The sequence below is a fragment of the Coregonus lavaretus genome, assembly GCF_964263955.1.
Source record: "Coregonus lavaretus genome assembly, chromosome: 14".
NCBI classification, from domain to species: Eukaryota; Metazoa; Chordata; class Actinopteri; order Salmoniformes; family Salmonidae; genus Coregonus; species Coregonus lavaretus.
This window is the reverse complement of record NC_140001.1, coordinates 43,350,642-43,366,422: the sequence shown is the minus strand read 5'-3', so window position 1 is coordinate 43,366,422 and position 15,781 is coordinate 43,350,642. Positions and strand designations below refer to the sequence as shown.

At 45.3% G+C, this 15,781-nt stretch overlaps 1 protein-coding gene across 2 annotated transcripts in view; it reads left to right on the top strand.

Annotated features, from left to right (window-relative positions):
- The window catches only part of ksr2 (kinase suppressor of ras 2), a gene marked incomplete at both ends in the record, with an annotated part of 159,043 nt that overhangs the window by 67,805 nt on the left and 75,457 nt on the right, over nucleotides 1–15,781 (top strand). For both annotated transcript variants that reach the window (XM_084177320.1, XM_084177319.1), the window contains one exon: nucleotides 2,947–3,119. In XM_084177320.1, coding sequence (XP_084033446.1) covers nucleotides 2,947–3,119 — 173 coding nt within the window. The remainder of the gene's footprint in view (nucleotides 1–2,946; nucleotides 3,120–15,781) is intronic.

Sequence of the window (15,781 nt, the reverse complement as noted above, 5' to 3'; positions counted from 1 at the left end):
AATTGCGAAATTGCAACCCCGCCCATCTTATACTTCAGGCAGACTAGAGCAAACGCTAAAAATATTTGAAAGGTTTGAAATAGTATTTTGAACCCAGGTCTGACGTTAGTTAATTAGTACAGAGTTATGCAGATGGAATCTCTGCAGGGTGTAATTGCAGGCTGTAATTCTTCAGTGTACATATTCCAGCTGGGTTGCGATGATGCACACGTAGAGACAGGAACCTGTGGAATATACATGACCTACGCTTTTCACTTTCTTCATTTGATTTATCCGCAAAATATGTTTGTTTGAAGTGCTGCCCTTTCTCACTGCTGTCTTCTGCCTGATCAAATGAGAATTTGTTCTGTCTATATCAACATCATTCGGTGTGTGCATGTTTGCTTGTCTGTGTAACATCCACACCAGATCATGTGCTGTTTAAGTCTCTCTATTCCCTCCAGCAGTTCTGATGACTTGCCAAAAAAGGGAGTTGAGCCTTTAATGAAAATCAAAGTGTTGTTGTGTTGCGTCAGGCTTTGAGTTACAATATATAAACACAGTCACGACACTGGACCGTGTGATTCTTATTCAACTCACTTTTATACATGGTACAAAGTAACAAATAACAAGGTAATGAACTCAGACCCCACACATCAATCTACAGTGCCCCTGGCCGTGACCCCACTCTCCGAGAGTGTCTCAGTAGGAGTTGGGATATGCAAAAAACACATTCAATTCACACATGCGTATTAATACACACTTGTACAAGTGTGAAATAGGACAGATATAAGCACCCACCAAATTCTTCTTCTTATTATCATTATAATTGTTTGTGTCCCATTATCCATAATAGAATACACTGAACTGTAGTGTACTAGTGTGCTACTTATGCTAGTATGGATTCCATAACATGGACATTGAAACTCCCGCATATGTTGACTCCCACCACAAAGACTTCCATGGTTGACAGTATGATGGCATACTTACCAGTAGTAGTATGCTTATTGCGCTAGCTAGGGAATACTTATGGGCCACCACCATGGTGTAAGGAATCCATTTCATAGATTTTTTGGGGGGCTCCCCTCAAAGAATTCCATGTCTGACAGTATGATGGAATGGTACAGTAGCATGTGTTTCGTATTCCACATAGTAGTGACACAAGAGACTGAACAGACTGCCATGCAGCTGATCTGAGCAATGGGGTACAATTATTCACATCTTTACTTGATACCTGTCCTCCCCAATCCTCTCTCTGTCTCTCGCTCTCTCTCTTTCCCCCTCTGCAAATAATCTATCCATCACTGGAGGTTCACCTATAGACACAAGGAGAGATGAACGGGCCAAATTAGATTTGAATTGCATAATGTGGTTTTAGTGTTATTGCCGACAAAGGCTTTAGTGAGAAAGGGATAACCTGCAGGCAGCTTCCTTATTGCTGGAGAGAGATTGTGACGATGTGTCGGAGGACTGCTTAAAAGGTCTAATTGTGTGGCTTGTGTGCCAGTGATTGAGGAAAAGTCCTGCAGGCTTTAATACCAACCCGAAATGGACTGCAGTCCAAATTAGCAGTCTCACTCCACCTGTCCGTCTCTGTCTGTCTCCCACTACAGTACTTCCTCGCTCTTTTGTTTCCTCTCTCTCACTCTCTTTCTATCTCTCTGCCCTTCATGACCTCTCTCTCTGCATCCCTCTTGTATTCTCTCTCTCTCTCTCTCTCTCTCTCTCTCTCTCTCTCTCTCTCTCTCTCTCTCTATCTCTCTCTCTCTCTCTCTCGCTCTCTCTCTCTCTCTCTCTCTCTCTCTCTCTCTCTCTCTCTCCTCTCTCTCTCTCTCTCTTCTCTCCTCTCTCGCTCTCACACACACACACACTGTCTCTCACACCTTCTCTCACACACTCTCTCACACTCTCTCACCCTGCTTTTCTTTCTCTCACTACATACCTGTTACAGACCATGTCCCTCTCTCACTCTTTATATCTGCCCCCCACCACCACCCCAGTCCCCCAGGTGCCACTGCAGGCTCATCATTAGCAGTGTGAAGGGGAACTGAATGACACGTGTGTGATGAGTGTTCCTGTCTCGTTGCTGGTGGGTTACACAAGCACCCCTCAGTGAGGCTTGAAACAGGCTGGAGGGCCACCGCTCTAGGGGTGTGTAAACCCATTATGGACTGGTTAGGTGGCAGAGCCCAGACCTAGCCTAGTTTTACAGCCTGTGTCTTGAAGAGTCATCCATCCCCTCTGTCTCTGTCTCTCTCTCGATGAGTCACTCCCGTTGGATGGCAGCCATGTTTGCTGTTGCTGTTGTTGTCTATCAGGTCTTAGGGTTAATTGTGTACTAGGTATTACCTAACTGCCTCTTCCCCCTGGCTATTGCCGTTGAAGTGCTATGATTTCTCAGGATATCTGAGATGTCTCAAGTTGTTTGATTTTCCCCGTTTTCAAAGGAAAATATGACTTTTTCTAAACTCTGGATAACCCTTGTCATGTTCTACTGTATCTTTCAACATTTACATTTTTAGTCATTTAGCAGACGCTCTTATCCAGAGCGACTTACAGTTAGTGAGTGCATACATTTTCATACTTCTACTAATGGCTATAGTTTTATAACTGTACTTTATAAGTTGTATAAGAAGTTGTATTATAAGAGCATTTTAACGGTATAATATATTATTAACATATTTATATGTGTATCATTTAAGTATGAAGCTTTAATTGTAGTTAATAACCATTTTAGTACAGTATAATACTACCATAAGAGCTTTATTACTGTAGATTAGACCTGTTTAATAACAGTATATCTATAGCATAAGAGCTATAAATATACCGGACATTTAACTGTATAATAGAAGTCTATAACTGTTTTATAACCATATACTTGCAGTATAAACTCTTTAACTGTAGTTTATAACCATTTATAACAGTATTATGGTAGTATAACCATTCTGCTGTGTGTGTGTGTTTCAGAGTGAAGCAGAGGAAGTCCAAGCCTCAGCACCTGAAGATCAACAGCAGTGTGGGGAGCTGTGAGAACCTCCCTACCCAACGCTCACCCCTCCACTCCTCCGACCATCGCTCACTCCGTTCCTTCTTCTTCCCCACCTTCATCCCCTCCACTCCCCCCGTCCACTCCGACGCAAGTAAGTGCCCTTTCTAGACTACCTTGGTCACTAACAAGTTATGATACCCAAGTATGCAGACAGCTTAACTAAATCATACGTTTCAGGCATTATAAGACTGTATTGACTTCACAGTTTGTCCACCCTCTTATCTGTTCAAGTGTCATATGACCGTTGTCTGTGTCCAGGTTTATGGTAACTCTATGGTAGTACCACAAAATATAGTTTAGAGTTTAGAGTCTTAGCCATACTTGAACACAAAACCTCCTCTACTTCCCATTCACAGTCTCTCCATATTCAGCCCTAAACCAAGTGACTGCAGTCTCGCTCTCTCAGTGAGATTATACACGTAGACGAAGACTAATCCTTCCCAGATCACATACACGTATCCCAGGATACCCAGAGGTACCGTGTCAGCGCATACAGCCACCTTATTGGCTGTTGCCTTATTAGTGCCCCCACCGGAAGCCATTAGCGCTTGAGCAGTCCGGAGCAAGAGAGCGAGAGGAAGACGATGTGAGGAGACTGAGAATGATGGAGGCAGGGACAGGGGTGTTGGGGACAGGAGTGAAATATGGCCGTCGATAGGGGACCTGAATGGGTTTAGACCAGGGATCATCAACTAGATTCAGCCGCGGGCCGATTTTTTTCTTGAGCGGATGGTCAGGGGGCCGGAACATAATTACAAATAATTTGTAGACTGCAAATTGACCCCAAGAAGCCTAAACAGATATAATATTTGACTAAAACATAATAATTTCAAACCTTGCTTACATTTGTATACGATCACATACAGTGAGTGTACAAAACATTAGGAACACCTGCTCTTTCCATGACATAGACTGACCAGGTGAATCCAGGTGAAAGCTATGATCCCTTATTGATGTCACTTGTTAAATCCACTTCAATCAGTGTAGATGAAGGGGAGGAGACAGGTTAAAGAAGGATTTTTATGCCTTGAGACAATTGAGACATGGATTGTGTATGTGTGCCATTCAGAGGGTGAATGGGCAAGACAAAATATATAAGTGCCTTTGAACAGGGTATGGTAGTAGGTGCCAGGTGCACCGGTTTGAGTGTGTCAAGAACAGCAACACTGCTTGGTTTTTCACGCTCAACAGTTTCCCAGTTTCCTGTGTGTAGAAGAATGGTCCACCACTCAAAGGACATCCAGCCAACTTGACACAACTGCATTGGAGTCAACATGGGCCAGCATCCCTGTGGAACGCTTTCGACACCTTGAAGAGTCGTTGCCCCGACAAATTGAGGCTGTTCTGAGGGCAAAAGGGGGTGCAACTCAATATTAGGAAGGTGTTCCTAATGTTTTGTACACTCAGTGTATATCTCTCTATTATGCGTGGGAATCACTTGGAGCTGATTTGTTGGTGGGCCGCAGAGTACATCCGTACACAGACTAGGCTAGTGGCAATGCCTCCAAAAAATTGTGATACCCCTAATGTCTCCCATTTATTAAATAGATGGTTGTGTGAAAAATTTTACTGCAAAAGTGGTTACATTTATAGATATTGTGACACACCCCCTAAACAAAAAAATGCTGAATAATGCCTGGCTAGAGGGGGGATGTAACCCAATATTGCAAGTTCTGATATTGCTAAAATTTGGAGTATGAGTAGTCAGTTGTCTGCCCAATATACACACACAACAATAATTTGAATATCTTAATGCATCATGGAAATATAGACCTGTAAACACAGAGATACAATAGGCGGAACTGTCAACTACGAATATTGATGATGAACGTAAGCTTGGCTTTTTGGTAACTGATTAATAGACAACTTTCCAAGTCAAATGTTCTGTCATCAACGCAAAGGGTGGCTACTTTGAAGAATCTAAAATATGAAATATATTTTGATTTGTTTAACACTTTTTTGGTTACTACATGATTCCATATGTGTTATTTCATAGTGTTGATGTCTTCACTATTATTCTACAATGTAGAAAATTGTAAAAATAAAGAAAAACCCTGTAATGAGTAGGTGTGTCCAAACTTTTGACTGGTACTGTATATTATTTAGTATATGTAAAGACAAGATTAAATTGAGAATAGTCTGATGGGTGTGAATATTATCACTGGTGAATGATGCCCAGTGTGTGCAGTCTAAGGCAAGAAACAGAGCATGCATATTTTGTTAACTTTTTCAAATCGTAGTCGCATACTGTACATCAATGAGCCTAGTACATAGGCCTATATGTTTTGATAAGGTTTGTAAACTAAAGTGGGCAAATAACATTTTAGTCATTTAGCAGACGCTCTTATCCAGAGCGACTTACAGTTGGTGAGTGCATAAATATTTTTATACTGGTCCCCCGTGGGAAACGAACCCATAACCCTGGCGTTACAAACGCCATGCTCTACCAACTGAGCTACACGGGTAGCCTATAGGCCTAGGACCCCTGGTACAGGGTTGGAGAGCCCATAGCCTACAGAGCCTAGTGAAACGTGTTCTTATAAGCCCAGTCATTGCGCAATCTCGTGTGAAAGAGTTTTGGGTGGCCACTTTTTAAAAGAGGATCCCAGCTTTCTCCTGCTGCTGTATTTATTGCTTAGTTCTTAAAATTAAGCAGATTAATCCGCTTTACAACCGGTGTTGCCTACCTGGCATACAGTGCCTACAGAAAGTATTCACACCTCTTGACTTTTTCCACATTTTGTTGTGTTACAGACTGAATTTAAAAAGGATTAAATTGAGATTTTGTGCCACTGATCTACACACAATATCCCACAATTTCAAAGTGGAATTTTGTTTGTAGACATTTTTACAAATTAATAACAAATGTAAAGCATTCAACCCTTTGTTATGGCATGCCTAAATATGTTCAGGATACATTTGAGCACATTTTAATGAACAAGTCAAATAATAGGTTGCATGGACTCACTCTGTGTGCAATAATAGTGGTTAACATGATTTTTAAATGTTTACCCCATCTCTGTACCCCACACATATAATTATCTGTAAGGTCCCTCAGCCGAGTAGTAATTTCAAGCACAGGTTCAACCACAAAGACCAGGGAGGTTTTCCAGTGCCTACTGGTAAATAAAAAAATAATTTAAAAAAGCAGACACTGAATATCCCTTTGAGCATGGTGAAGTTATTAATTATGCTTTGGATGGGTTTTCAATACACTCAGTCACTGTCACGACTTCCTCCGAAGCTGCCTGGTCTCCTGGTTCGGGCAGGCTTCAGCGTTTGTCGTCACCGGCCTTCTAGCCACTGCCGCCCCTCATCTCATCATTCCATTAGTTTTGTCTTGTTTTTACACACACCTGGTTCATATCTCCTCATCAGTTCCCATGTCTTTGTGTGTGATTGTTTCATGTGGAGGTGTCGATAGCTCTGTGGAGCTTTATGTACCGTATCGTCAGGATTTTCACCCGTGTGTTTTGTTTTCTCCAGTGCGCCATAATTACCGCACTGTAGTTGTTTTACGCATTGCTGCGTACCGCTGTATTTGCCAAATAAACCATTTATTCTGTGATTTACCCCTCCTGCGCCTGACTCTGTCCAAATCACCTGCTACAGAATCACACACCCAACAGCATGGAGTCAGCAGGAGCGGGGAATATGCCTGGAGTCGTTGAGCGGGTCCGGGAGCATTCCAACATGTTAGCCAGCTTGGGCGAAGCGATGGATCGGGTTCTCCAGGTCATCCAGCGCCTGGAGAGGAGAGGACCCGACCCTGCGGAACCAGCTGATCGACCGGATCCAGCCACCCACACCCCAGGGCCCAGAGGTATTCACCTGTCCCGCTGCCAGGGTTTCCTCCTGCAGTTGGACCTCTATTTTACCACCATCAGACCGGCTCCATCGGGTCGGGAGAAGGTGTCCGCCCTCGTCTCCTGCCTCTCGGGGAAAGCCCTGGATTGGGCCAATGCGGTCTGGAGTGAAGGAGGAGACGCGTTGGACAACTACGGGGAGTTCGCTCGCCTGTTCCGGTCAGTCTTCGATCATCCCCCCCGAAGGAAGAGAGGCGGGCGAGCGGCTGGTCTATCTGAGGCAGGGGACGAGGACCGTGCAAGACTTTGCCCTGGAGTTTAGAACTCTAGCAGCTGGGTCCGGGTGGAATGAGCGGGCCCTCATCAACTGCTTCCGGTGCAGCCTGCGTGAGGATGTCCGAAGGGAGCTAGCCTGCCGGGATACCACGTTGACCTTCAACCAATTGGTGGACATGGCCATCCGGTTGGACAACCTGCTGGCTTCGAGAGGACGTCCCGGCAGAAAGGGCACTCTAGGGTCACCCCAGGTAGTTCAAACCCACACTGTTTCAGAACCCTCTGCTGCGCATTTCACCATCCACGTCAATTTCCCTGATTACACGGTAGTTCCCCAGTGTAAGGCGCTGGTCGATTCAGGCGCAGCTGGGAACTTTATGGACAGGTCTTTAGCTAATAGTCTAGGTATTACATTGGTTCCCCTGTCCATTCCATTGCCCATCAAAGCACTTGACAGTCAACCATTAGGGTCAGGTTTTGTTAGGGAGGTTACAGCACCAGTCACTATGATTACGCAGGAGACCCATAGGGAGCAAATCACCTTTTATATTATTGAGTCCCCTGATTTCCCTGTTGTGTTGGGTCTTCACTGGCTAGCACTACACGACCCCACCTTTTCATGGCCGCAGAGGGTTCTCACGGGGTGGTTTGCGAGAGTGACAGGGTAGGTGTCTAGCTGTTTCCGTTGGTGCAACTACGGTGGAAAGGCCAGACACTACCTCCACCGTGCGCATTCCCCCCGAATATCTCGACTTGGCGCACGCGGTTTCTAAAATGCAGGCGACCAAATTACATTTACATTACATTTACATTTACATTTACATTTACATTACATTACCAACCCATCGGGCGGGGGATTGCGCGATAAACCTCCGGTTAGACACTGTGCCTCCCAGGAGTCATGTATATCCCCTGTCGCAGGCTGAAATGGTGGCTATGGAGACATACGTCTCAGAGTCCCTGCACCAGGGGTCCATACGTCCCTCCATTTCAACCGCCTCCTCAAGTTTCTTTTTCGTGAAGAAGAAAGACGGAGGTCTGCGCCCTTGCATTGATTACCATGCGCTTAATCAAACTGCCATTCGCTATAGTTACCCTCTACCCCTCATCTCCTCTGTTATCGAATCAATGCATGGGGCGCGCTTCTTCACGAAATTAGATCTCAGGAGTGCGTACAACCTAGTGCATGTCCGGGAAGGGCACGATTGGAAGACAGCATTTAGCACAACCACAGGGCATTATGAATACCTGGTGATGCCGTATGGGTTGATGAATGCTCCATCAGTCTTCCAGTCCTTTGTGAACAAGGTGTTTCGGGAAATGCTTGGTCGTGGTGTGGTGGTTTACATCGATGACATTCTGGTGTATTCCGCTACGAGCGCCGAGCATGTGTCCCTGGTTCGCAGAGTGCTGGGCCGACTGTTGGAGTATGACCTATATGCCAAGGCAGAAAAGTGTCTGTTCTTCCAACAATCCGTCTCCTTTCTCGGATACCACATCACCACCTCAGGTGTGGAGATGGAGGGAGATCGCATTTCAGCCGTGTGTAATTGGCCGACTCCAACCATGGTAAAGGAGGTGCAGCGCTTCATTGGCTTTGCCAACTACTATCGGAGGTTTATCCGGGGCTTTGGCAAGGTCGCAGCTCCCATCACCTCTCTGTTGAAGGGTGGGCCATTCCGGCTCCACTGGTCTGCTGAGGATGACAGGGCTTTCAGTAACCTGAGGGCTCTGTTTCACCTCAGCCCCGGTACTGGCCCATCGCGATCCATCATTGCTGTTCGTAGTGGAGGTGGATGCGTCCGAGGTAGGGGTAGGCGCTGTCCTATCCCAACGCTCGGGCATGCCACCCAAGCTCCGCCCTGTGCCTTCTTCTCAAAGAAGCTCAGCTCGGCGGAGCAGAACTATGACGTTGGTGATCGGGAGCTGTTGGCTGTTGTCAGAGCTGGATGGATCAGGGATGGATCGAGGGGGCCCCGGCGTACTCTGTCCGTTCCATCCTGGATTCGAGGCGTCGGGTGGGAGGCCTTCAGTACCTCGTGGAATGGGAGGGGTACGGTCCAGAGGAGCGGTGCTGGATCCCGTTGAAGGATGTCCTCGATCCATCCCTGTTGCGGGATTTCCACCGTCGCCATCCAGCTCGCCCTGCACCGCGTCCTCCTGGCCGTCCCCGAGGCCGGTGTCGGTGCGCTGCTGGAGCTGCGCGTCAAAGGGGGGTTCTGTCACGACTTCCTCCGAGGGCCATCCCTCTGCACTCGTTGATTCTGGGTTGGGACGTACCGGACACCGTTGAAGCTGGTGCCCCTCCTGGCCACAATAGGGACAGAGCCCCAACTGTCTCTGACAGCGTCGCTCATCCGTGGGGAGGCGTGTGGCCCCTACCTCCATGGGTTCAGGCTCTGACTCAGAAAGGTCAACGAAGGAGGGATAGAGGCGATGGGGGTGCCGACGCTCCCGAAGAAGATTATCCAGATGGATGGCCATCACGATGATTGTGTCCAAGGTTAGATTGTCGTCTCTGCACGCCAGCTCCGTCTGGACCTCTTCGCGCAATCCTCTTCTGAATTTGTAACTTAGTTTGTACATAATGTTTCTGCTACAATCTCTTATGACCGAAAAGAGCTTCTGGATATCAGGACCGCGATTACTCACCTCGTACTCGACAAAGATTTTTTCTTTAATGAGTAAGACGCAAAGGATTTACTTCAGACACCCGACAAGGGCCAAATCCCCGTAATTCGCATGAAGAAGAGACGGAGATATCGGGGATGTAGGTCGGGGTGCCTTGTAAGGATCAGACGTCGAGTGGGTAATCTACCTCTACCATCAGTCCTATTGGCCAATGTACAATCATTGGATAATAAAATGGATGAGCTCCCCTCATGACTATCCTAGCAGCGGGACATTAAAAACTGTAAAATCTTATGTTTCACTGAGTCGTGGCTGAATGACGACATGGATAACATACAGCTGGTGGAGTTTTTGGTGCATCGGCAAGATAGAACACCTGAACAACACTCCACACTGCCGTATCCCACCTGGACAAAAGGAACACCTATGTGAGAATGCTATTCATTGACTACAGCTCAGAGTTCAACACCATAGTGCCCTCAAAGCTCATCACTAATCTAAGGACCCTGGGACTAAACACCTCCCTCTGCAACTGGATCCTGGACTTCCTGACGGGCCGCCCCCAGTTGGTAAGGATAGGTAACAACACATCTGCCACGCTGATCCTCAACACGGGGGCCCCTCAGGGGTGCGTGCTCAGTCCCCTCCTGTACTCCCTGTTCACCCATGACTGCATGGCCAGGCAGGACTCCAACACCATCATTAAGTTTGCCGATGACACAACAGTGGGAGGCCTGATCACAGACAACGATGAGACCGCATATAGGGAGGAGGTCAGAGACCTGGCCGTGTGGTGCCAGGTTAACAACCTCTCCCTCGATGTTACCAAGACAAATGAGATGATTGTGGACTACAGGAAAAGGAGCATGGAGCACGCCCCCATTCTCATCGACGGGGCTGTAGTGGAGCAGGTTGAGAGCTTCAAGTTCCTTGGTGTCCACATCACCAACAAACTATCATGGTCCAAACACACCAAGACAGTCGTGAAGAGGGTCCGACAAAGCCTATTCCCCCTCAGGAGACTGAAAAGATTTGGCATGGGTCCTCAGATCCTCAAAAAGTTATACAGCTGCACCATCGAGGACATCCTGACTGGTTGCATCACTGCTTGGTATGGCAACTGCTCGGCCTCAGACAGCAAGGCACTACAGAGGGTAGTGCGTACGGCCCAGTACATCACTGGGGCCAAGCTTCTTTACATTTTTGACCAGGTGGTGTAAGAGGAAGGCCCTAAAAATTGCCAAAAACTCCAGCCAACCTAGTCGTAGACTGTTCTCTCTGCTACCACACGGCAAGCGGTACCGGAGCGCCAAGTCTAGGTCCAAAAGGCTTCTTAACAGCTTCTACCCCCAATCCATAAGACTCCTGAACAGCTAATCAAATGGCTACCCGGACTATTTGCATCCCCCCCCCCCCTCTTTTTACGCTGCTGCTACTCTCTGTTTATTATCTTTGCATAGTCACTTTACCTCTACCCACATGTACATATTACCTCAACTAACCTGTGCCCCCGCACATTGACTCTGTACCCCCTGTATATAGCCTCGCTACTGTTATTTTACTGCTGCTCTTTAAATATTTTTTATTTTTCTTTGTTATTTTATTTTTCTTGAAACTGCATTATTGGTTAAGGGCTTGTAAGTAAGCATTTCACTGTAAGGTCTACAACTGTTGTATTCAGCGCATGTGACAAATACAATTTGATTTGAAACGGGCATCGCTGACCTGGGTGGACTGTTGGATGGGCTTGGGGTGCTGGCTCGCTGGGTCAACTTGTGGTAGAGAATCCTCCGCCTATTGGAGGTGACGCCCCTCAGGGAATGTCGAGACATTGAAGAACGCGGAGGACCTCATAAAGCCGTCCCTGGTCGTGGTGTTGGCCAAGTAGGGGTCCCTGTTCGCTGACCATCTGGGAGATGTCCTGATTAACTGCTGCTTCCATCTGTAGAGGCAGTATTCTGTAACGTTGACGCAGGGAGTCAGGAAGCAGGTGCAGTTAGTGAGTTTAATAATAATGAAAGTAGAACGATACAAAACAAGAGCAACATCTGAAAACATAACCAATACTGCCTGAAGAGTGATGCTAGGGAGTGCTAGATAAAGGGGGAGTTATCAGGGTAGTGATGGAGTCCAGGTGTGCCTCATGATGGGGCTCAGGTGTGCGTAATGAGGGTTGCGTAATGAGGGTTGCGTAATGAGGGGTTGCCAGGAACGGTGGTTAGTAGACCGGCGACGTTGAGAGCCGGAGAAGGTGAGCGGGAGTAGACGTGACACCTACATTCATCATAAATATTCATAGTTGATATTTCCACTTATTGTATCTCTGTGTTTACAAGTCTATATTTCCATTATATATTAAGATATTCTAATGCTGTTTGTTTGTGCGTTAGAGGCAGACAACTGACTACTTGTATTCCAAATTGTAGCAATATCAGAGCTTGCAATATTGGGTTACATGAGCTTATGCAGCTGATTCCCCCTCTAGCCAGGCATTATTATGCACTGTTTTAGTTTTGGGGGTGTGTCTCAATATCGATCAATTTAACCACTTTTGCAGTAAAATATTTTTACACAACCATCCATTTCATAAATGGGAGACATAAGAGAGGTAAAAAAAACATGGTTGTGTTTTGTTCTACCTCTGGTAGGGGTATCCCTTTTTTGAAGACTGGCCACTAGCATACACACAAACACGGACAATGCATGCTTGTATGTCAAGATGTGGCATCTACTTCAACTAATCTCCTGCAACATAAAATGGGATGAATGACGTGCTTGTTTGTGTGTTGGTTTTTGTGAGGGAGTGAAAGAGGGAGGGAGAGAGAAGAAGAGAGAGTCAGACAGACAGACAGACAGGCAGACAGAGAGATAGACAGAACAGAACAATAGACAGACAGACAGACAGACAGACAGACAGACAGACAGACAGACAGACAGACAGACAGACAGACAGACAGTTTAGGATAGAGAGAGATACAGAGAGAGCGAGAATGAGAGCGAGAGCGAGAATGATGATGATTGTCCTCTGCTGCATGATTGAGTATGACAAGCTCCTTGTTAAGTCATGTTCAATTCTACACCAGTTGCTACAAAGTTAAGTGCTCTTGGTAATCTAATATCTCCCTCAGTAATTACTTTTTGTAATTGGCTGTTATTTAAATGTCACATAAGTACAAATAAGTATAGATACGGATATATATATATATATATATATATTGTCAGTATCAGGGGTTCTAGCCTCTAGATATTCAGGACTATAAACTAAGTGTATTTCACTCCAATCTTTAAGGACCACTGATGGTTATGCTTTTTCTTGCTGTCAGTGACTAACTAGACTTCTTCAAACCTGGCAAAGCATTCTCTGTTCAGTGAGACTAATTGACCAAGCAAATACCAGGGATATGATAGAACACTTAAAGATGCAGTCCGGGATCTTAAGCTCAACAAATTTGTAACATATTGTACGAATTGTACAAATTGGATTCCTAAAAATATATATAGTACCAGTCAAAAGTTTGGACACACCTACTCATTCCAGGGTTTTTCTTTATTTTTACTATTTTCTACATTGTAGAATAATAGTGAAGACATCGAAACTATGAAATAACACATGTGGAATCATGTAGTAACCAAAAATGTGTTAAACAAATCAAAATATATTTTACATTTGAGATTCTTCAAAGTAGCCACCCTTTGCCTTGATGACTGCTTTGTACACTCTTGGCATTCTCTCAACCAGCTTCATGAGGTAGTCACCTGGAATGCATTTCAATTAACAGGTGTGCCTTGTTAAAAGTTAATTTGTGTAATTTATGCATTTGAGCCAATCAGTTGTGTTGTGACAGGGTAGGGGTGGTATACAGAAGATAGCCCTATTTGGTAAAAGACCAAGTCCATATTATGGGAAGAACAGCTCAAATAAGCAAAGGGAAACGACAGTCCATCATTACTTTAAGACATGAAGGTCAGTCAATCCGGAAAATGTCAAGAACTTTGAAAGTTTCTTCAAGTGCAGTCGCAAAAACCATGAAGCGCTATGATGAAACTGGCTCTCATGAGGACCATCACAGGAAAGAAAGACCCAGAGTTACCTCTGCTGTAGAGGATAAGTTCATTAAAGTTACCAGCCTGAGAAATTGTAGCACAAATAAATGCTTCACAGAGTTCAAGTAACAGACACATCTCAACATCAACTGTTCAGAGGGGACTGTGTGAATCAGGCCTTCATGGTCGAATTGCTGCAAAGAAACCACTACTAAACGACACCAATAATAAGAAGAGAATTGCTTGGGCCAAGAAACACCAGCAATGGACATTAGACCGGTGGAAATCTGTCCTTTGGTCTGATGAGTCCAAATCAGTAGATCAGCATTAATATTGCAGATAGATTGTGGCTTCTATCACTGTAATTGTCTGCATCATTTCCAATCCCCCATATATACACTACCGTTCAAAAGTTTGGGGTCACTTAGAAATGTCCTTGTTTTCGAAAGAAAATATTTTTTTTTGTCCATTAAAATAACATCGAATTGATCAGAAATACAGTGTTAACGTTGTAAATGGCTATTGTAGCTGGAAACGGCTGATTTTTTATGGAATAACTACATAAGCGTGCAGAGGCCCATTATCAGCAACCATCAGTGCTGTGTTCCAATGGCACGTTGTGTTTGCTAATCCAAGTTTATCATTTTAAAAGGCTAATTGATCATTAGAAAACCCTTTTGCAATTATGTTAGCACAGCTGAAAACTGTTGTGCTAATTAAAGAAGCAATAAAACTGGCCTTCTTGAGACTAGTTGAGTATCTGGAGCATCAGCAATTGTGGGTTCGATTACAGGCTCAAAATGGCCAGAAACAAATAACTTTCTTCTGAAACTCGTCAGTCTATTCTTGTTCTGAGAAATGAAGGCTATTCCATGCGAGAAATTGCAAAGAAACTGAAGATCTCGTACAACGCTGTGTACTACTCCCTTCACAGAACAGCGCAAACTGGCTCTAACCAGAATAGAAAGATGAGTGGGAGGCCCCGGTGCACAACTGAGCAAGAGGACAAATACATTAGAGTGTCTAGTTTGAGAAACAGACGCCTCACTGGTCCTCAACTGGCAGCTTCATTAAATATTACCCGCAAAACACCAGTCTCAACGTCAACAGTGACTCCGGGATGCAAAGAAAAAGCCATATCTCAGACTGGCCAATAAAAAGGAAAGATTAAGATGGGCAAAAGAACACAGACATTGGACAGAGGAAGATTGGAAAAAAGTGTTATGGACAGACAAATCGAAGTTTGAGGTGTTCGGATCACAAAGAAAAACATTTGTGAGACGCACACCAAATTAAAAGATGCTGGAGGAGTGCTTGATGCCATCTGTCAAACATGGTGGAGGCAATGTGATGGTCTGGGTGTCACGCCCTGGCTCGGGGGACTCTCGTATGTTGAGCCAGCGTGTTCGTTTCTATGTTTTGTGTTGCAGGTTGTGGGTCTAGTTTTTCATTTCTATGTTGGCCAGGGTGGCTCCCAATCGGAGACGGCTGTAGCTCGTTGTCTCTGATTGGGAGCCATACTTAGGTAGCCGTTAGGCATTCGTTTGGTGTGGTTTCTTGTTCCGTGTTGGTTTGTGTATGTAACCAGGGACGTCACGTTATCGTTTTGTTGTTTTGTTCGTGTGATCATTATTTAAATAAAATATGTTCGCATTCCACGCTGCGCCTTGGTCCTCTCTTCCCGACGATCGTGACACTGGGGGTGCTTTGGTGGTGGTAAAGTGGGAGATTTGTACAGGGTAAAAGGGATATTGAAGTAGGAAGGCTATCACTCCATTTTGCAATGCCATGCCATACCCTGTGGACAGCGCTTGATTGAAGCCAATTTCCTCCTACAACAGGACAATGACCCAAAGCACAGCTCCAAACTATGCAAGAACTATTTAGGGAAGAAGCAGTCAGCTGGTATTCTGTCTATAATGGAGTGGCCAGCACAGTCACCGGATCTCAACCCTATTGAGCTGTTGTGGGAGCAGCTTGACCGTATGGTACATAA